Source organism: Dreissena polymorpha, chromosome 13 (genome assembly GCF_020536995.1).
Source record: "Dreissena polymorpha isolate Duluth1 chromosome 13, UMN_Dpol_1.0, whole genome shotgun sequence".
Lineage (NCBI taxonomy): Eukaryota > Metazoa > Mollusca > Bivalvia > Myida > Dreissenidae > Dreissena > Dreissena polymorpha.
This window is the reverse complement of record NC_068367.1, coordinates 48,243,599-48,266,305: the sequence shown is the minus strand read 5'-3', so window position 1 is coordinate 48,266,305 and position 22,707 is coordinate 48,243,599. Positions and strand designations below refer to the sequence as shown.

The 22,707-nt window shown below is 35.0% G+C and overlaps 1 protein-coding gene across 5 annotated transcripts in view; it reads left to right on the top strand.

The window, feature by feature from the left end:
• LOC127854804 (ras-associated and pleckstrin homology domains-containing protein 1-like) overlaps positions 1–22,707 on the top strand; it is a 143,949-nt gene that overhangs the window by 72,347 nt on the left and 48,895 nt on the right. For 3 of the 5 annotated variants that reach the window (XM_052389851.1, XM_052389850.1, XM_052389852.1), the window contains 4 exons: positions 3,836–3,935; positions 12,856–13,313; positions 13,882–13,992; positions 22,531–22,608. In XM_052389851.1, coding sequence (XP_052245811.1) covers positions 3,836–3,935; positions 12,856–13,313; positions 13,882–13,992; positions 22,531–22,608 — 747 coding nt within the window. Of the gene's footprint in view, positions 1–3,835; positions 3,936–8,273; positions 8,332–12,855; positions 13,314–13,881; positions 13,993–22,530; positions 22,609–22,707 lie in introns of those variants that run through there. The other 2 variants (XM_052389854.1, XM_052389853.1) reach the window with 2 other exon arrangements.

Sequence of the window (22,707 nt, the reverse complement as noted above, 5' to 3'; positions counted from 1 at the left end):
TTGCTTTTTTTTACAGGAGCTGTTTTGATCCAGTGATTACATTTATCAATATAAAGCATTTAATGACAAACTTCATTGCATGCAAAACAATCTATGAAAAGGCCCCTTTAATTCAATGATATGTTAATGCAAGAGTAAAGGGTTCTTTGGTTCATTAGCGGAGAGCATCTTTTGTCAGTTGTTTGCTGTGATATAAAGGTTAAAGGTTGGATGAATAGTCTGCTATAATGACATGTGCATCTTCTGCCTACTTATTCCTTATTCCTTAATCCCCTGATCACTGATATAAATCCTCCCTTAACCCTCTGATCACTGATATAAGTAATCCCTTAACCCCCTGATCACAAATATAAGTCGTCCCTTAACCTCCTGATCACTGATATAAGTTGTCCCTTAACCTCCTAATCACTGATAAAAGTCCTCCCTTAACCCTTTTCGGCTTACTGATTCCCATTTTGACGTATTTGTTGTCCCTTAGAAAGTTAAATTAAATTAAAGACCTTTCTTACTAAATTCAAAATTTAAAGACTTCATTTCCATCCTTTATATACTGATGAGCAGCAAACACCATAAAATCTGAACAGACTGTGAGTTACTCGCAGGCTGTTCTGGTTTTATGCTGTTTGCACATTAGCCACTTTCACTTTGCTTCTGAGTGGGAAAGGGTAAATACTCAGCGCAGTATGCAGCCACAGCACATTGGTTTATATACCTCACAGGTTCTCATTCATACTGAAAAGTGGAGAGGACCATGCATGGGATTAATTTTTTGCTCGAAAAAAATCCAGTGCCCTGTGTGGGATTCGAACAAGGGGCCTTCTGATCCCTAGACCAGCATCCCACCACTAGACCACTGTCCCCACATTTACATTCATAGGAAAGTCCCAGAACAACAATTTTTATGTCCCCCACCACTTTAGTGGGGGACATATTGTTTTTGCACTGTCTGTTGGTTTATTGCTTTGTTTGTTTGCGCCAACTTTAACATTTGCCCTAACTTTTGCAATATTGAAGATAGCAACTTGATATTTGGCATGCATGTGTATCTCGTGGAGCTGCACATTTTGAGTGGTGAAAGGTCAAGGTTTTCTTCAAGGTCAAAGGTCAAATGTATGGGGACATAGTGTTTCACAAACACATCTTGTTGTTTATGCCCTTGGATCGAATGATCGGGGGTATATTGTTTTTGGCCTGTCTGTCTGTCATTCTGTCTGTTTGTCATTCTGTCCCAAAACTTTAACCTTGGTTAAAGTTTTGCAGTTACAAGGTTAAAGTTTTGCAATAACTTTAGCATTATTGAAGATAACAACTTGACATTTTGCATGCATGTCTATCTTATGGATCTGCACATTTTGAGTGGTGAAAGGTCAAGGTCATCCTTCAAGGTCAAAGGTCAAATATATAACTTCAAAGTAACGTAGTAGGGGGCATTGTGTTTCTGACAAACACATCACTTGTTTATACTTTCCTGACCTTCATTTCTAAAATTGATCTGATCATGATGCAGTTTCCAGACTTGAGTTTAAAATGTGCTCAGCATGTCTTTCTGGAGAAACAAGATCTTTTTGATTTCCAAGATTTCAGCACTCATGAAAGCAAAACCTGCTGGCAATAGACTGTGAAGAAGGCGTATACTCTGTTTATTAAGTCTATACTTCTGTGGAATGCTTTTGAGTGATAGGGGCGAGATTTAAAGGGGGCTTTTCACAGATTTTCACAGATTTTGGCATGTATTGAAGTTTGTCATTAAATGCTTTATATAAATGTAAACATTGGGTCTAAAAAAGCTCCAGTAAAAAAAAGAAAGAAGAAAATTCAAGAAAGAAAAAAACAGTAACCCTCAACTGGTCTCGAACCACTGACCCCTGGAGTAAAAGTCTATGGCTTAGACCACTCTGCCATCCGGGCTCATATGATGAGTGATGAATTTTATGCTTTATATAAGCAATCCTCGTAGTATCACACAATATAGCAACAATAAAAACAGAACTCTCCAAATTATTCAATCGTCCTGCGTTGCAACGCTTTATAATTTTCAGGTTTATTAATCGTCAAAAGATCAGCATATAATGGATATTTTAAAGCATGGTAAATATTCATTACTGTTTCCTCACAAATATCATAAGTACAACGAAAATTTGTGAATCTGAAGCAATCTTTTTTTATTTTGTCAATTTACCAAAACCTGAAAAGGCCCCTTTAACAAAACTATTTATTGAACAATTTTTAAATAAATAGCCATGTTGTAACATAATATTAATTGCATGAAGACCTTTGAATTTAGCTAAAAAGTCAAGGTCACATGTAAAGATCAATGCTCAACATTTGGACATTACACAGCTATTGCACACTGAAAATTAATCATCAAACAGCAATTTGAAATATATACATAAACTTGTTTGTCCATATTTAGAGTTCATGATTGGCTTAATGTATTTTGTCATCTTGTAGAAGGTGAAGGTAACATGCATAACTATTTAAGTAAAGAGCATTCCTGACAATAGGCTTGAAATTTTGTCAACACTAATGTTGAATTTGTTTCAGTACATGTGGCTTGATTTTTTTTTTGGGAAATGTGTAATGGCTTTCTGGATTTATGTTTTATGTCTGACAGTCTATACTGGGGGACATATTGTTTTTGCCCTGTCTGTTTGTTGGTTTGTTGTTTTGTTTGTTTGTGTCAAACTTTAACATTTGCCATAACTTTTGCAATATTGAAGATAGCAACTCCATATTCGGCATGCATGTGTATCTCATGGAACAGCACATTTTGAGTGGTGAAAGGTCAAGGTAATCATTCAAGGTCAAAGGTCAAATATATTGGGGGGACATAGTCTTTCACAAACACATCTTGTTTTGTAATTATAAATGCAATACACATAAAGAAAATATTTTTCTTGACTAAACAAGAATATTCAAATGCAAGTAATATAAGGAAATGCAGCAACACATATAACAACAGAATTATTACTTCTGCAGAAAAAATCACAGATGACTCTGTGATATGGTGATCAATAGAGACCCAAATTGGCCGAATTGGGCTAGTTGACTATTTATATTTACAGAAGGGCTGAATCTCTTTGCTATACTAGACAGCTAAAGTGGTATTGATTCTATATCTTGCCTCTGAAAGGATGGCAATTATTGGTGCCTCAGTTTGCCATATTTTAGGATTCTTATGATTGTTTAAGGCTACACTGGTGCATGAGATAAGGTGTTCCCAACTGGGAGGTGAATGGTTTCATTCCACACTTATAGAGTGTTATCAAGAATTCTGTCTAAAGAATGCTGGTTCTTTAGTAATTTACAGTAAATGAGCAAGATACTACCAATGGTTTTTGGTGCATTTAATTGAAAACAAATTGGTTTATACAAAATATAGGTTTCCTTCCAGTGCGCTGTATAATAGTTTTTAAGCTGATTCCATTTTGCACTTTGAGACTTGTTTTAAAGTTTGTAACGTAACGAATATTTAGATTATTATATTAATTCAATAATGCCCCAAATATTCGTTATGTTACTCATTGATTTTATGTATGTTTATCGTGTATCAAAGACTATGTTACCAGTTTACACAAAATAAACTCATGATATATCAGACATGTGTTGCTGAGTTGTTTCATACTTTTTATTTCCTGAAAACTCATTTGTTCTATGCAGCAACAACCCTGCTGTTGTGTCACTGAATCATCCACAAATTTGTTTAAAAGTTCATGAACAAAGAACAATGCTTCTCATGTCTACATGGGGGATATAAAGAGGGGACAGGAGAAAGAGGTGACGCACAACTCATGTTTCATGGTGGTGTCTAACCTGCTTGTTGTTGTTGTTACAGGGACTGGAGCCAGGGGACACAGGGACAGTGAGAAGGCGACAGAAGACAGAAGTGACCCCTAAAATGGCCATGGAAAGCTTCCGATACTCGTTCATGAGCGGTGAGGCACCTTTACATTGTTATAAGCCTCATTCTTGGAAATCTGTGCTTATTTTATGTGTGTAAAGTGTTGTCCCAGATTAGCCTATGCTGTCTGCACAGGCTAATCTGCAGGGACGACACTTTCCTTCTAAATTGGATTGTGCTAAGAAGAGACTTTCTTTGAATAAATAATCCTTTAAAAGCGGAAATTGTTTTCCCTGATTAGTCAGTGCTGACTGCACAGGCTAATTTGGGTCAAAACTTCATACACATGCATGAAGCCCAGTTTTCCCAGAGGGAGGTTCATTTGTTTTTACCAAAACATATTTTTTTTGCCCACACCTTTATGCACCCTTATTTAGCCTCCTATTAGATATGTGACCTTGAACTGCAAATGCCGTCATGAGCAGTTATCTTCACATTAATTTGTTTCCAATGCTTTATAAAGTTGAAAATGATTCAGGCTGTCTTAATAAGTTGCAGTATCCTTTGGACGGGGTGGGTGGGTAGGGGTATCAGCTTGAGAATTGAGTCATCATGTATTTTCTTAGCCTTAGATTTGGACAAAACACCCTCCATTATTATTTTTTAGCTTGACCTTGTCTCAGCAACTTAGTCAGAAAAATTGTTGAGTGATCTTATCTTTGTAAAACACAAGGATAAAAAACGTGAATGACCTTCATGGTAATTTTGCTTTACCATATAACCCAAATTATCATTTATTTATTTTTTACCTTGTACAGTTGAAAGGCTTTTAATGAGTATGACCATGACCTTTGTTTTGCAATGAGGTCATAGAAAATGTTTGTTTTGAGACTTTTAATTTGGTGAAGCATCTGAACAATTCATACAGAGTGCTATGTCTGAGACAATGGTAAACTGTCAGAGCGGGTTCAAAGTCCTGTTTGGTTTACAATGGGTATAAGACTTATATTAAACTTTCACCTTTTATCAGCTTTATCAGCTAAAATTATCCTGGATGGATATTCAAGTTCAAGTATATCAGATAGAGCCAGCTCTTGAGTCAGAAATAAAGCATCACCTTAAGGTGTTTATTGAGTAAAGTTCTTAATGAATGCATGACACCGACATTGGAACCTTCAAATATTGATAAGAAGTTTTTATTCCCCCACTTTCAGAAGGTGGGAGAAGGCATATATAGCTGTCATTTTGTGAGAAAACCTGCCCTATGGATATAGTTTTTTTTTTGTTACCTCAAAACATATATGTTGATTTTCCTCAAATATGTTATGAAGTTTTGTTGTAGTATACAACTGAAAGTGTTACATGGTTATTAATATGCATTATTAATTCTATAGTTGTATAAATTAAATGGTTATATTAAAAAATGAAATATCAAGGCTGGATTTATTAACATGTCTTATATACAAAAAAAACAAAACAGTTTTATGCATGCATTTAACGGGACTCCAACTTGTGTATATACAGTCAAACCTGAGAACAGTGGTCATTCAAGGGCAAAAGCCAAAGTGACTGTTGTAGACAGGTGACGGCAGATGTGCTTTGGTGACCACTTTTTAGATGGTTGCCCAGTTGGTAATTAGCACAAAATTGTTAATGCACCAAATCATTTGCGCACAGTGAAATGTAAACAAAGACTCATTGCCGTTAAAAAGTTTAGTGTCGTTAATTATTTCTATTGAATAATATAAATTAATATCTTGATTTAAATTCGTACAGATTGTTAAAAGTTATCAATTTATCAACTATTATATTGTTGTTTATTCCTGCATATCGTTCATTCAGTAAATCAGCCAGTTGGTATTATGTTAATGCGATGATAACAGGCTTTAGGTGTCATTTACTCGTCGTGTCTGAACAAGTATAAATAGGGCTGCCCTATTGCATTATCATGTTCGGTTCCATTTTTTCCCCACATAAAAAACACAATTTGTTCACATGTAACTAAAAAATGTTACTTCTACAGTGATTAAACTTTGCAAACATTTAAACCCTTTATCACTTAGATATTTATGTTAACGCATTTCTAGTCCCTTCGAAAGTTGCATTTTATTAAAGACCTTTCTTACTAGATTCAAGTTTTAAAGGCTTCATTTCCAACCCTTAGTTACTGATGAGCAGCAAACCGCATAAAACCTGAACAGACTGTGAGTTACTCGCAGGCTGTTCTGGTTTTATGCTGGTTGTAAAAGCCATATCCACTTTGCTTCTTATGGGGGAAAGCATGTTAACAATGCGCATCTGGGTTATTGTCCCCTACCGGTGAAACTGGAGGGGACTTATGGTTTGCTCTCTGTGTGTCCGTGAGTCTGTCACACTTTTCTGGATCCTGCGTTAACTTTTAAAGTTCTTCATATTTTTCTTAAAACTTTAAACATGGACCGATGGCAATATGGACATTATGCACGTCATTTCATTTTGTTCCTACGTCAAGAATTCTAGTTGTTATGGCAACAAATAGACTAGAAATATTGCTGAAAATGGTGGATCCTGCGATAACTTTAAAAGTTCTTCATATTTTTTCCATGAAATTTGAAACATGGTTAGATGGCAATACAGTGATTATGCACATCATTTCATTTTGTTCTTACGTCAAGAATTCTGGTTGCTATGGCAACAAATACAGGGCTCGAAATTAACACTCGCACACTCGCAAAATGCGAGTGAAAAATACTGATTGCGAGTTAAGTTAAAAGCCACTAGAATTTATTTGCGAGTGAAGAAATAGTGAAAAAAAAAGAGTTATATTGCTAAATGCGCTCGACGTTGTGAATGCTAAACCGCAGGTCAATGAATAGAACATCCGAATACCCATATGAGGAAGCTCGCACCGTGTATGTAGACTGGTATACTTATAGTACATATATGCGGATGGTATTGGTACAAAGATAATGAAACAGTCGATTATCCACACATGTTCACTATAAAAGACAAAAAACCTGAACAGTCATGTCGTCGAAGCGAAAAATAACTAGTTTCTGTTTGACCACAGATTGAAATAACAATACGAAATATAAAGCAAAGTTAAACGTTGAGTTGAGAGAAAAAAACACGGAAATTAAATTCTTCAACGAAAACAGTGAACAAGTGGGAAAAAGAACTTCATACATAACACCAAAACTTGTGTTTGATGTCATATTTTATTTAGTTTTAATAGTACTAAACTAATGTCCAAACTTGCTTATATTTATGTTTCCAGCAAAATTTGCGAGAATGTTTTTGATTTTGCGAGCTGGTATTTAAGCTGCTCGCAATGTTTTGCTAGTAGAAAGAAAAGTTAAATTCGAGCTCTGAACAAATAGACTAGAAATATTGCTGAAAATGGTGGAGTTTCACGGTTAGGGGACCATATTGCTTGACAATTTAGTCTTGTTTTATTCATTTCTAAGTGTTTTGACAAAAGTGGCGTTATGAAACAGATGCATGTCTAGTTTTGAATGCCACTTAATATTTGCTGATTTATTTCAACTTCAGATACAGTACATAAATATGTAATTGTATGTCAAGGCACTTAATTACATTTATTTATTTCAATTGAAGATTTTTTTTAAGTCTCTATGGGCAAACTTAACAAAAATCTGGATATGAGTGTTAAAATTCGAGTGCATTTTTGATTTAAAAAGAAGAATGAGGATTTTGTAACTTAGGTCACTTTCAGTACTCAGTGTGAAATAATGATTAAAGGTAATTGGTTCTTGCTAATTCAGGATAATTAGTTTCAAAGTCTGATTTACATTCATATAAGTGTGAAGCTTCATGATTGCACTATTATATATTTTAGTTACTTAAATTTAATAAGTCTTGAGTTGACATATTTTCAATACTGTTTCATTCTTTGTTTAAGATATGCGACAAGATAAAAGTTTTTTTCAAAAAGACAAAAAGAACTAGTCTGGTCAAATGGCAAAGATTCAAAACCCCCCTGATTACTTTTTCAAGTAAATTGATAGTAAAAGAAAAATGCGTTTTAGGCTATTCTAAAATGTGTAGTGATTTTCATATTTTAATTTCTATCTTGTAAAATTCGCAGTGCAACTCATGAGTTCTGTGTATGAATATATTAGTGGTTTATTAACATGAGTTAAAATATTGTATTAAATTATTCACAGCAAATTTAACGGTTAAAAAAACTAAGTACGTTAAACGTAAATAATGGAAAGTTAAACATCCTAAAGTTTGTTTTTACAATTATTACATTTGAAAGGAATAGGTCATATGTAAATAGATAAATCACATAATTACCATTCAATACATAGCTATTGTACATTTTAATTATTAAACTTAAAATCTATTTCCTGACTATGTTTATACTTTTTTTTTGGGGGGGGGGGGGGGTGGGGGGTATATATATAACGTTATTTATTCATACCATTAATTGGACAATATTAGATTAAACATGGAGGAATTTGAGAAGTTTTGGATGTTTCTGACAGGTAAATATTTTATTTTCAGAATAATTGTTAAATTATTACCTTTCAGTCTTACTAATTTGTTTGCAGAATTCCGAATGTCATATTTGAATACAAGAGAGTGTGTACAATGTACAGTTATTCTTCACTATATAAATTAGTAGGCTAATATGAATATAATATGAGAGTCACTACTCAGCATGCAATATTATTTTTCACTTACGAATATCACATCATAACCTAATATGTGGCCAAGTAATTAGTAAGGTTATTTTATGTTTATGGAATCTAACGCGCGAAAAATCATCTGACATGATTTATATAATGTAATTTTTCCAAATCAAGCAATTAGCAAGCACATTACTGCATTTAAAAAACTTATGATCACATTTTCTGCAAATTTTTAAAATTGCAATCAAACAACAACAACTTTATTACATAATTACCCATGTTAAACTATATTGTTAAAGAAGCAAATGAAACCAAATATCAGCAGCATATCGCAGATAGTGTTGTGTTAAACAATTAGTTTTTATGCACAGCAGATCATAATTGCCTCACATATAATATTCATAAACTATAACATCTGGGAAATCCAGACTTAAGAGAGTCGATCCATCCTTCACAGAGCTCTGTCTGGATAATTATATTTAATTGGGTATATGTTGAGAGATAAAATAATTAACTGTTATTGCTCTACAATGCACGCTGTCTGGTGTGTAATCATAATTGTGTACATTACTGTTTGTACAAAACAATACAAGAGGAAAACATTCACTTTTTTTTTATAAAGTTTTTAATTGATTTATATTTTGCCTTAAATGTGACCCTAAAATATGCGGAAAAAACTGAACCATTTTAAGATATGCATGTTACTGATCCATCTGTCAAAACTTTTGGTTTGGGATAAAATTTTGGTCGTAGCTTTTCACATAATTATATAGCATTTGCTTTTGATCACTTCTGTTTTCTATAAGTGATTTTTTTTTAAATTGTTGGCTGGTTTGTCACCGTTATGTAAATCTGATGTTAAGCACTTTTATTGCCTATGCGACATTATGAGGAATAATTTATTAAATCTCCAATTTGCCTAATCAATAAAACCTTTATTATTTAAATAAATATATTTGGATGGAATTTGAAAATTAAGTTAAATCCCCTTTTCAAGTCGGTTTTTGATCCAAAAATTCTGTTTGAATTGGTAACAGCTCTAACTAAAATATATTTTACTTGTATTGTGCACTTAAAAATTTTCATAGATTATACTTTTTTATTGGTTCAACATTCTTTTCAATAACAAGAAAAAACATATACAAATTATCACCTTAACGAAAAGTCACACATGGTCAAGACATTCCCCAAGGTTTATTAACAAATTCTACAAGTAGGAAAAGGATTATGTCAATGGGTTTCAACATCCATAAAGGGATTAAACAGGATCTCATGTTGGCTTTAACAATACTTTTGATTTACTTTAAGGATTTTCTAAGGGAAGTTGGTGTGTGGCTAGAATGACATATTGATACAATTGCGTCTGTTTCATTTACTTATGTACATTGAGAGCTTCTCTTTATATTGTTTATATTGAAGTATTTATAAGACTTTAAAGCGTGTCAATGTTATCAAAGCATTACAAGACAATGTGTTTCATGAGGAGAACATTTGCATGGTTAAATTAAATAATGAATAAAGAATTTTCGCTAAAATAAATGTGTTTGTTTAAATACTAATGACAATAGATTTGTGTGTTTTGATTCTGTGTGAGGTTTTATTCAGGTAAGATGAATAAGTATAAAAAAAATATTTATTTTATGCTTTTCGGTGGTTTATAGAGAAATATCAGTGGAATAAAACTGGTATTTCACTGTTATTAACAGTGAAAAATTACAGTAAAAAATATTGATATTTTTCACTGTTTGACTGTGACATGACGTCATTTTTTTCTACGAAATGACGTCATAAATCCAGCGAAATTATCCAGTTTAACTCTTTTATCATGCAAATTAACGGTGAAAAGAGCATAAAATGAAAAAAAAATTGTTGTATTCGATGGAATATCAATTTTACTTCACTTGTGATCATAAGAAATACATATTTTCACTCGTGACTGCCCCACTCGTGAAAATATTATTTTATATGATCACTTGTGAAATAAAATCGATATTCCATCGAATCCAACCATTATCCTCTATTTATTCATAGATTTTTGTCTAACTTGAGATCCTTGTAAGTTAATTTGGCTAGATCATTTGTGTTTGTAATGGAGTTCATACTTATTATACTTTGCTTTTAAAGTTCTGTTGACGAGAAAAAATTTGGATGGTTGCATTTATTTTGTATATGCCTATCAACAACAAATATTACAGTTTATTATATACCTGTTTAATGCTTTTAACAAAATACAGGTTGTATCAATTGTTGAAATAAAAAATCCCGTATTACGCTACTTGCTGTTTCCAATTCCGTATTACCATACTAGCCGGACTACTTTCTTTGATCTATTTCATGACGTCACATAACGTGCACCGAAAAATAGGAAACCCCCATATTACGCAATATATTACGTAGTACATCGTGTGACGTAATTTCTGTGACGAAAAGCAATAGTTTTATTAAAACTCTCTGGAATTTAAGGACAGTCGGCCGTGGTGTTTTTTAACAGTAAACTATTTGTTTAAAACAAAAGAATGCAGAACGTTTTTCAGTGTGTGTTTATCATGCATCAATATAAATTTTGATAGGAATACAATAAGATAGTGTGGTTTAAAATAAGTTTCGATAGAGAAATGAAAGAATAGAAGTGGAAGTGCATATCGTGTTATAAACATCAAATCAAAGTGATCAACTTAGTTGTTATAAACATTGGATTAACGATGTCATTAAGGTAAGCGTGTCGGAATCCTGTGTTTTCCCGGTTCAAATGTTTAGACGGTAATTTACATAAACTGTATTCATACGCGTCTTAAATAAACAATGGCGTACCGTTGAATTCATTGTTTTGTCAGTTTTGTTAAAGCAAAAATACAATTGTTAATTGTTTTCGTTAGCTGTGTATATAATAAAAGGAATATTACACTAGTCAATTGTTCCAAGAGTTTGTATTCAGTCTCGTGGCTTGTGCTATTTCGCATGACACTCAAGGCTCCGCCTCTCGTGTGATACGTCATCACACAAGCCACTCGACTGAATACAAACTCTTGGGACAATTGACTAGCGTAATATTCCGTATATATTTTTCCTGTTTACACCAATAAATATGCCTAAAATATTGATATTCAAAAGTGTTCCAAACTGTCCATGTATTTATGTTTAGAAGTAAGACGATGTGAAACAATTTGTTTGAAAAGGCATTTTCAGACATGGCCATGCGTTCCTTTAATTAAGTGACCAATAATTAATATGTAGGACCAAGCCTACAATCAGTGGTCATTCATGCTTAGAAATTGCTAATCAGTCATGTATGAAATGGAAGTGAACTGATTGTTGCTTAATGCCTGGTCACAACTATCACTGATGCCTATAGATTCGAATCAGTGTCTTTTGATAATACCTGGCAATCTGTATGAGAATCTACCAGTCCTAAAACTGTGTATTGAATATTGCTTATTAATTTGCATATAAAATATGTGTATTGAATATTGATTTACTTTGTGTAGGGTATAAATGTATAGATGAGCAGGGTTACAAATTATCATATAAATGTTACGGTCATCAGCTGGAGATCTACTTGTATCATATCTCACAGAATTTTGGTATTGGATTGCACAGTCTGATGTCGGAAAGCATAGTGTTGACCTTTTCTGTTTAACCCTTTGCATGCTGGGAAATTTGTCGTCTGCTAAAATGTTGTCTGCTGAATTTCTAAAATTAACATTTTCTTCTATTTTTTTCAAAGAATACTATCAGAATAGCAAACAGTTTGGATCCTGATGAGACGCCATGTTCTGGATACAAACTGTTTGAAAAGGCCTTCAAAATTCGGTTCCAGCACTGAAAGAGTTATCTTGTATGGCTGGGAAAAATAAATTTATCATGTGACTTATAGTATTTTATTTCATTTTAGCTTGTGGAATAATTTTGTTATTTTAAATTCCTGTGGAAATTATTGAATCATTGTTTATTTGAGTATAAATTATTTTAAATGCTTTAACAATATCTGAAATAAAAAGACCTTGTTAATTAGAATAAATTGTGAAAGCAAATGCAGTCAGCAAAAATAGAATTTCATCTAAGCTGGATAGAAAGAAAATATTCAAAGCCTGCCATAAAAAAAATGTATAAACTGCGAATTGGAGCAAGCTGGATTAAAAAATTTCTTTAACAGTTGTCAAATTTGCTTCCTTATTAATTTTTTCATGATTTTTGGCTGTTTTATGGGTTTTTGTGAAGAATTAACTGCTACATTAAAGTAGATTTCTTTTTAGCACATTGACTCAATCTGTAAACATCTTATTTTACAAATGGTTGGAAATATTCTTTTAATATTTACCAGAGAAATGAATGCACAGATCCTGAAAAGTAAAAATGGAAGAATATTTTTTATTACAGAAAATCAGGAAATGAACTACGATGCCATCTTAGGCGAGTTGTTTGAGCTTGAAACCCAGCTTGGCACAGTGCACTCAGAACTCCCCTACTACAACAACGGCGCAAAAACCAGGCTTTCTGCACCAAAGAACGATTTACGAGACAGCGGGAACGATCTCGCAACAGCAGAATTAGATGCGCTTGCATCTGAAATAAGTAACAGTTTGGGGAATAAGCATAAACGACCAATGGGAGAGCTGGAATATTTTCGTACACATTACCCAGGAGATCTAGGTGGATATTCGGATGCCATGTTGGATATTGCAGAAACGGATTCGGCATTTTCGGAGTCTGCCTCTCTCCCTTCTTCGGAGTCGTTTACCTCCATGGTTACAGTGTCGTCTGCAGTTGAGCCGCCTGCATTTATGGACGGGATGTACCACAACAGCCCTCTCACCATGCAGGCTTTTCAGTGTGATGTACGTATAGTTTATTGTTACTTATTTGGTTTGGTGTTTACTGTGATTGAACGTTAGACTACAATTGTTGGTTTAACATTGAACTACAATTCACCACATGAACACATATGGGCTGCATCATGCAAAAATGGGTCTTATCCAATAAGCAGCCAGCGTTGCTCCAGACCAACTAGTCTCCGCAATTGTACAGTCTGGTATGGAGCTACCCTTTCCGCTATTGAGACCACAAAAACTTGAGTAACTTTGTAGAGGGCAGTGTAGCTCCTGATCACAATGGGGGATATTGTTTAAGACTCATTTCTGCATGATGCATCTCATATTGTTTACTAGGACTTTTTCTAAATCTAGTTTTTCTCACTCATGTTATCTGAAAGTTATGACATTTACCGGATATTTACTATCCTCACTTACCCAGGCTTTATATTTTCCTTTAAATGTAAACATTTCAACTTTGAGAGTTTAAATTCATGGTATGTGTAGATATGTTTATTTTATTATTTGTGGTATAATGTAATTGCTATAGATGATTATTTTTGCTGCTATATTTTTGCTACTTTGTGCATTCTAGAGCTCCCACTGTCCCTGCATGCGCTTTGCTAATCCAGCTACTAACTCGTGCAGTCATGAGCGGTGGTCACCAGAGGGTTTTGGGATCCATTCCCAGCATGCACTTGAGCATGTAAGTGGTGTAAAACCTCATGTTAGCGGTGCGTATCATTGTGAAACAATGGTCGTTCCTTTTTAGAGCATGAGAGTGGTGTTAAACCTAAATGTTAGTGCTGCTTAACATTGAGGAAGTGATTTTAACCATAACAAATATGTGTGAAAATCATTTTCGTTTGCATATTTTTTTCTGCTGCTGAAAAGCAAGTTCCTATAACCAATGGAAATAAGTAAGATTTTTTCCCCATAAAATGATCACAAAATTGCATTGCATTTGTCAAAGCATTGTTTAAACAGGTATAGTTTAATTTTCATTGGCCCGCAAAATAATATCTAATTTTGCATTTAGTTGGGTTATGAATATTTATATTAAGATATTTCCCATACTTTAATTTGTATAGGGTTCATCACTGTAAGCAATACTTGTTATCTGGGTGATTATCTTATATCAGAATGTATTGTTAAAAGTTATCATAAATCATTAGATGAGGTAGCCATTCATTGTCTTACCCATTTTATGAATTGAAAAAAGTGTCGATGACTAGTGATGTATAAAGCTGGATTCACACTGTGTGTGTGTGTGTCTGCCTGAGGTTGAATAGCTTGGAAAGTTGTTAACTGCTTCTATGTCAGATGGGCACGACAAGTGAACAAACTAACATATGTTTGCATTTTGATTTTTATGTCCCCCAGTCTATACTGTTTTTGCCCTATCTGTGTGTTGGTTTGTTTGCGCCAAACTTTAACATTGGCCATAACTTTTGATTTTTGGCATGCATGTGTATCTCATTTGAGTGGTGAAAGGTCAAGGTCATCCTTCAAGGTCAAATATATGGGGGGGGACATAGTGTTTCACAAACACATCTTGTTCAAGAATGTAGTTTCCTTGTGGCGATTTGAATTGTCTCCAAAATGTACTTATCAAGTGCAAGCTACTCTGAATGTACATTACAAGTCATGTCACAAAGAGGCTGGGTTTGTGGCATCATGATTAAATAAATACTGAAGCTGTAAGTGTATAACTTGTATCCTTTTAATGCCCCCTTCACAGGAGAGGGGGTATATTGTTTTGCACATGTCGGTCAGTCTTTCCGTCTACCGAATGGTTTCTGGATGATAACTCAAGAACCCTTACGCCTAGGATCATGAAACTTCATAGGTACATTGATCATGACTCGCAGTTGACCCCTATTGATTTTCAGGTCACTAGGTCAAAGATCAAGGTCACAGTGACTCGAACCAGTAAAATGGTTTCCGGATGATAACTCAAGAACGCTTACGCCTAGGATCATGAAACTTTATAGGTACATTGATCATGACTCGCAGATGACCCCTATTGATTTTCAGGTCACTAGGTCAAAGGTCAAGGTCATGGTGACTCGACACAGTAAAATGGTTTCCGGATGATAACTTAAGAACGCTTAGGCCTAGGATCATGAAACTTCAAAGGTACATTGATCATGACTGGCAGATGACCCCTATTGATTTTCAGGCCTCCAGGTCTAGGGTCAAGGTTACGGTGACTCGAAACAGTAAAATGGTTTCAGGATGATAACTCAAGAGTGCTTACGCCTAGGATCATGAAACTTCAGAGTTACATTGATAACAATTGGCAGATGATCCCTATCTATTTTCAGATCACTAGGTCAAAGGTCAAGGTCACAGTGACTTGAAATAGTAAAATGGTTTCCGGATGATAACTCAAGAATGCTTAAGCTTAGGATCATGAAACTTTATAGGTACATTGATCATGACTGGCAGATGACCCCTATTGATTTGCAGGTCACTAGGTCAAAGGTCAAGGTCATTGTGACAAAAAACGTATTCACACAATGGTTGCCACTACAACTGACAACCGATATGGGGGGCATGCATGTTTTACAAACAGCCCTTGTTTAATCTTGTAGGCTGTTGCCCATAGTTTCAATATTGTTTTTGTTAACTTATTAAATGTTTTACTTGAGTCTCTCTATATACCGGTACAGTTTTACTAGAGTGCGAGATAGTAAGTATCAGTAAAGACAGAAAGTGTAAACTGTATATCTCAAATAAGATTAGACAGGAACCATATCTTCATTTATCATTCTTATGTTTCCAAGATTGACGTCATTGCAACATAAAGTTGTCTGATTTTTGTGGTGCAAAAATCGGATGGCAGACTATAATCTTATTTTGGGTCAAAGGGAGGTGATTTGTGTGAATATTAAAACTGTAATGTTTATTTCCCTTCGAACAAATAAAAACAGACACATAATGCTGCCTTAGGTGCAGAAGGACCTCATAAACTGCAAACTATACAAATACTGTGAACAATTAAGGTGAACATGTTCTCTAGAGAACTGAATTCTGATACATCTACAGTAATGACAAGCCCAGAGAAACTTCAAACATGAACATATGCATGATGGAATGTAATCACGATTTGTTGGATAATGCAAGTGAATGCACTGAAATGCTTTCCAATATGTTTTCCCCACAAAATTTGATGGAATTAGTGGCTTTAGGTAATAACCTTTATGTTTCTTCTTGTGCAAGGAAATAATTGTTTTCATGATGTCTGAGAATAGGTTGCAGAAGAGAGTGTATATATAGTACACTTGTACTGGTACAGATTTTGTTAATGATGCAGACATTTGTGTGGCAGTTCAGGTGATAAACCAGTGTTTTCTCTGATATTGCTGCATGTATTGCATGCTTTGTCTGAAGAATTAATTGCATTTCGTACGCATTCATTCCTTACTTACCTTCATTTTAAAAATCATTTTTTTCTATTCCTATACAGAATTCTATTCTCCTAAGCAAGATGTAATTTTTAAAACTGAACTCAAAATATAAACGCTACAAATCAGTATAAAGTACGAACATGTCATCCGTAAATTTAGATTCTAAAACGGTGTGATATTTGCAAAAGATTAAGTTATAACTCGCCGGGCACAGCCCAAATCAGAAGAAAAACATTAAATAAATTTATATATCTGAAAACTACGTAACGGAGGCTTTCTAATGATACATAATTTGTAAAAATCGGCCGAGAAATGAAAGTATAATTAAAAAAAAAAGACGTTAGTGGGTACATCAAAATGTATAACATTGGCGCTTCGATGTATGGCGCTTCGATGTATGCTAATCGATAGCTACCGGTCACGTGACTAAGTTACGACAAGATATTTGCCGATACGGTCCGTTTCATATCTGTCTTATCTAGAGTCCGTGCAATAGGTAAAGGCGATCATATGTTCATAAAATAGCATTTTTAGAAGAAATAAATAGCCAGCTATTAGGGTTAAAGTATCTATCTAAAGCTTTATTGTATACCTTCAAAGTTGTTTGTGGTATCTATAGGCATGGCTCTTAATATTGTAGTAAAGTTTAGTTTAATTATGTCATTATTATGTTACTTTAATTACATGATGTCATTTTTCATAACACAGATTTTTCATAATTAACAGTTAGTCATTAGCACTTACGCCTATCAACTAAGAGATAGCTAAAATAAAGACCAATACATAAGTTTGCACTATTTAACTCCCTTGTTTAACTTGGTTACTCAGTCTCCCTAATCTATTTTTAGATCAACTCTGGAATTTGTTAGACCCCTGGTTTCAAAACACTTTAAGGTCTAATACTTTAAAATGCATATTTTTCTAATATGATGACATTTATATCTCAGATATAATTTTCTTGTGTAAATATGTACTTATTGTTTTATCACAATCAAAATGTCTGTAAATAGACTTTTCCAAGGGAAAATAGACTGTTCTGCCAGTGCTCTCAGAACTGTATAAATAAGCTGTTTTGGCTGTATAAATCACTTTTTGATGCTTTCTTGAAAAGGTAACAATTCTTAGAAAAAGGTGGGAAATTAATTAAACTCTAAATTATTGTAACACCAGCATCAAGACATGTTGGCATTATTTGCCAAATTATTGTTATTATTTAGATTATTTTTATTTGGTATTTTCTAAATTAGAAAGACTATTTTATGTAAATAAATTAAGTAAATTCTTCTATTTTTACATTTGATTCACTGGAGTTTCCCACTCTCCATAAATTGTGTTCTTCAGATTAAGTTAGACCTATTTTCTAAACTAGATTATTGAAGCAACTTCTAGACTTACAGTAACTTATAATTATATCAGTTTTTGACAGATTGTGAACTTCTTTTGTTTTAACTTCATTAAGGTATTTGCTGTATTTTGTTCATTTTTAACGATACTTAGATTCTTTAGACTTGGCTTGTACCTGTTCTTAATTCTGTGTCATTGTTCTTCATTTTACTAGTTCTTAGAATAAAAGTTAGTTATTTTCGTTAAAGCTGCTTTGGTTTTCACTTATAGATTTAATTCTTTGAGTGTATTCAGGCGTATCTGACTGGACGCCTTTAGTTAATTGAATTACAACCAGTCAGTGGTGTCATCCTGACAGGAAATAAGCGTTCTTTAATTAGACTCCATAAATGTTTCCGTATTACATAAGTGCTCACAATGTAACATAACTCGTAACAGTCCCGTGACTGGTACACTTGCGTAAGCGAACGAGACCGCACCGCTACAATATTCTCCCATTATTTTTCCTTAACATTTGAGACATGCTATGGGAAAATGGTGCTTTTTGCATGTTACTAAAGTATTGTTCCATATAAGCCTTATACTTTCAGCCTAGATAAAAAAAATAGGAGACACTTCTGTTTAAAGAAAAGTTCCAACAAGAAGAAATGTGTCATCCCTTACTGAACAGGCTTATCTTGGAAGACACTGAATACACATGCTTTGAGTGTGGTTTGGAAGACACTGAATACACATGCATTGTGTGTGGTTTGGAAGACACTGAATACACATGCATTGAGTGTGGTTGGAAGACACTGAATACACATGCATTGAGTGTGGTTTGGAAGACACTGAATACACATGCATTGAGTGTGGTTTGGAAGACACTGAATACACATACATTGAGTGTGGTTGGAAGACACTGAATACACTGGGGGCTGACGAGGTCAAAGCGTAGTCCGTTTCGCTACGACGTCTGGTATATGTTTTACTACGAAAACATGGTGCAAATACACTACTTAATCAGGCGAGTTTCATATTTTCTGGTGTTTATGGATTAGAGAACGGAACATCCAGTAATGGTAGGTACTTATTTTCAATAACAAACTAATAACAAATGCGCGTAGTTGCAACCTTTAAGTTTATTTTGAGCTAAAATCGAAATATTTTGATTTGAAGCAATGCATTAGGTGGTTATTCTGTTAAAATAGCCAATTACGGTAACTTAAATTAAATAAAACTATATTTTACTTCGATTCAGTGTACATTACACATTTTAAAGTACAAAACAGGTTACGAACATATATTTTAATTATGCAAATTCTTTGTTTCGAAGGAAATTACAAGTCGTTTTATGTAAAGGTTTCGCACAGAGTATGTATTGGTTGCGCAACGAAGTACAAATATAATGTATAGGTTGCTCAACGAAGTTTCTGTATCCATTTCTGGACATATCACATGCAGTTTTCAGTTACTGCAGACTGCCATTTCCCAGTGCAAAAGATGCCGTGCTTCACTGTGCGCATGAACATCCAAACGAAAAGGTTGAACCCGGTGAAAGCCTGCAGAGTCCCGGCAGAGCCCCGGTATACCGTCACTACGCCGGCACTCACCGGGGTTATACAGGCATCAGACCCCGGCAGAGCTGCGGCAACGCCCCGGTTTAACCGGGGACAACCGGGGCTCCGCCGGGAAAGTATTCAAATGTTTAATACCTCCGGGATGAACCGGGAGTTACCGGGAAGGACCGGCAATAACCGGCTTGGCACTGGAAACAACCGGGACTGCATCGGGAACAACCAGGACGGTGCCGTCAGAGCACCGGTTTACTTATGTAACGTAGCTATAAAGGGACTCTGCCGGCATTCACCGGGGCGATGCCGTAGCTCTGCCGGGGTGGTTTTGGGCCCCGTTGGAGCTAAGGTGCCGTCCCGGTTGTTCCCGGTACAGTCCCGGTTGTTCCAGGTGCCACGCAGGTCGTTGCCGGTCCTACCCGGTGACTCCCGGTTCATCCCGGAGGTATTAAACATTTTAATACTTTCCCGGTGGAGCACCGGTTGTCCCCGGTCGTACACGGTTTATCCCGGTGGAGCACCGGTTCATCCCGGTAGGGCCCCGGTTCATCCCGGTAGATGCCTGATCACGCACTGGGGCTCCGCCGGCATCATAGTGAGACTGGGCCTTAACCGCATTGTAACATGAAGTAAATTAACCGGCCGTCATGTACGCAGTTAACAATAACCTGTGACAGAAACCCACTGCCACAACTTTACAACAATATATTGATTATGCAATTGCGGATTTGTGCGATTGGGGTCCTACTTTCCACACCTTACGGCTGTTACAGGTGTGGATTTTACAGGTACAATCATGTATACGAACATGAAATTCACCTCAAAATTAGTTGACGATTACCGATTTTCAAGAAAATCGCTTTGATATATACAATGTAAAAATCAAAATCCGTATGAGATAAATAATGATCGAAGTTGGAACATGGGATTTACTTTGACATAAGCAGAGTTTCGTGATAAGCGAGTTGGGAATAACGAGAATCGAATGTCATTTGATAAAGAGTACCGTATGCTGAAAACCTATCGTTGGTCTCTATCAAAATGAATGTATAAGGGATTGTCAAAAGGTGAAGATGCGTCATTTTTATTGAGACCGACGACATTAGGTTCTCGACTCTCAACTGTCATCTTATATATGGATTTTCGATTTTAATCGTTTCCTTTGGCCTAGTCGTGAATGTAATTATATCATAATTATGTGCATAACCATGTCGACTGTGCGCTTCGGATCATGTTGTGCCGTTGTTACTACCTCTGTCTCAAAGGAAACATCCAGCCACTCCATGACTCTGTATTAATTTTTTTCTTCTTTATTTTGCCTTTGAGAGATAACCAATACGTCTTCTGTGAGAAACGCATGCACGCTAAAGCGTTGTCGTAGCGAGGCATATACGTATGCTGTCAGAGACATGATCATGCCTTATAATAATATGTAGCCTTTATTTCTGATAACTGGGTCACCCTACACATTTCTAAACACCCCAGTGGCTTAACAATACATAGATCAATATGGAAATTGTAAAATTGTGTCAATTAAACACAGTTGTAAACCTTAATTGCATTTTTTTAAAGTGAAACTTGACTTCGGTTTGATAAATCAGCGGTCTATTTCATGTTTAACCGCATAAACCAGACACATCTTGGATTATAATTTGATGTAACAGACCTATGAAATGACATTGTGCTTAAATTCAGAGTTTTGTTATTACAAAATCATAATCTTACATGTTTTAAACACAATTTTCGACTTATCCGTTCTCGATGTCATGTGTATTTAAACAATGTTTTCGTAGTAAAACATATACTCGACGTCGTAGCGAAACGGACTACGCTTTGACCTCGTCAGCCCCCAGTGGAATACACATGCATTGAGTGTGGTTGGAAGACACTGAATACACATGCATTGAGTGTGGTTTGGAAGACACTGAATACACATGCATTGAGTGTGGTTTGGAAGACACTGAATACACATACATTGAGTGTGGTTGGAAGACACTGAATACACATGCATTGAGTGTGGTTTGGAAGACACTGAATACACATGCATTGAGTGTGGTTTGGAAGACACTGAATACACATGCATTGAGTGTGGTTTGGAAGACACTGAATACACATGCATTGAGTGTGGTTGGAAGACACTGAATACACATGCATTGAGTGTGGTTTGGAAGACACCGAATACACATGTATTGAGTGTGGTTTGGAAGACACTGAATACACATGCATTGAGTGTGGTTTGGAAGACACTGAATATACATGCATTGAGTGTGGTTTGGAAGACACTGAATACACATGCATTGAGTGTGGTTGGAAGACACTGAATACACATGCATTGAGTGTGGTTGGAAGACACTGAATACACATACATTGAGTGTGGTTGGAAGACACTGAATACACATGCATTGAGTGTGGTTGGAAGACACTGAATACACATGCATTGAGTGTGGTTGGAAGACACTGAATACACATGCATTGAGTGTGGTTGGAAGACACTGAATACACATGCATTGAGTGTGGTTTTCCAAGATGGCAGCTGAAATAAAACTAACAGATGTCCAAATAAGTGCACATTTTTAAGGATCAGTTTTCTTAATTACTGAATATAATTATCTTACAATTTACAATACATATGTAGTGACAAATGACACAATGGAAACAGCAACAAATGAAAACAGAAAAAAAAATCAATTACCAAAAATTGCAATGCATTTCAGTTTCACCATAAGAAAAAAAAAGCACAATTCTTCTCTATTCGTTATTTTTTTTTGGTTATAAATGAAGAGGCAGTAATTTTAATCCAAAATCTGCTTAACTTTGATAAGCACAATAATTTTCATTGGATGCATAGAAAATGATACTTTTTATGTGGCCAATTGTCAGTTATTTAAATCAAATGTCCTGACCATGCAGTGACAGATTATTATGTATTTGCAGGAGGAACAAAAGGCAAAATTGAAAGCAGAGAAAATTAGAATAGCTTTAGAAAAAATCAAAGAAGCAAAAATCAAAAAGGTAGGTCATACATATTTAATTGGTAAGAGCTTTAATCTGAGTATTATTTCACAAGCATTTAAAAACATAGTAATGAGATTGGCCAAACTGTTTGTCTTA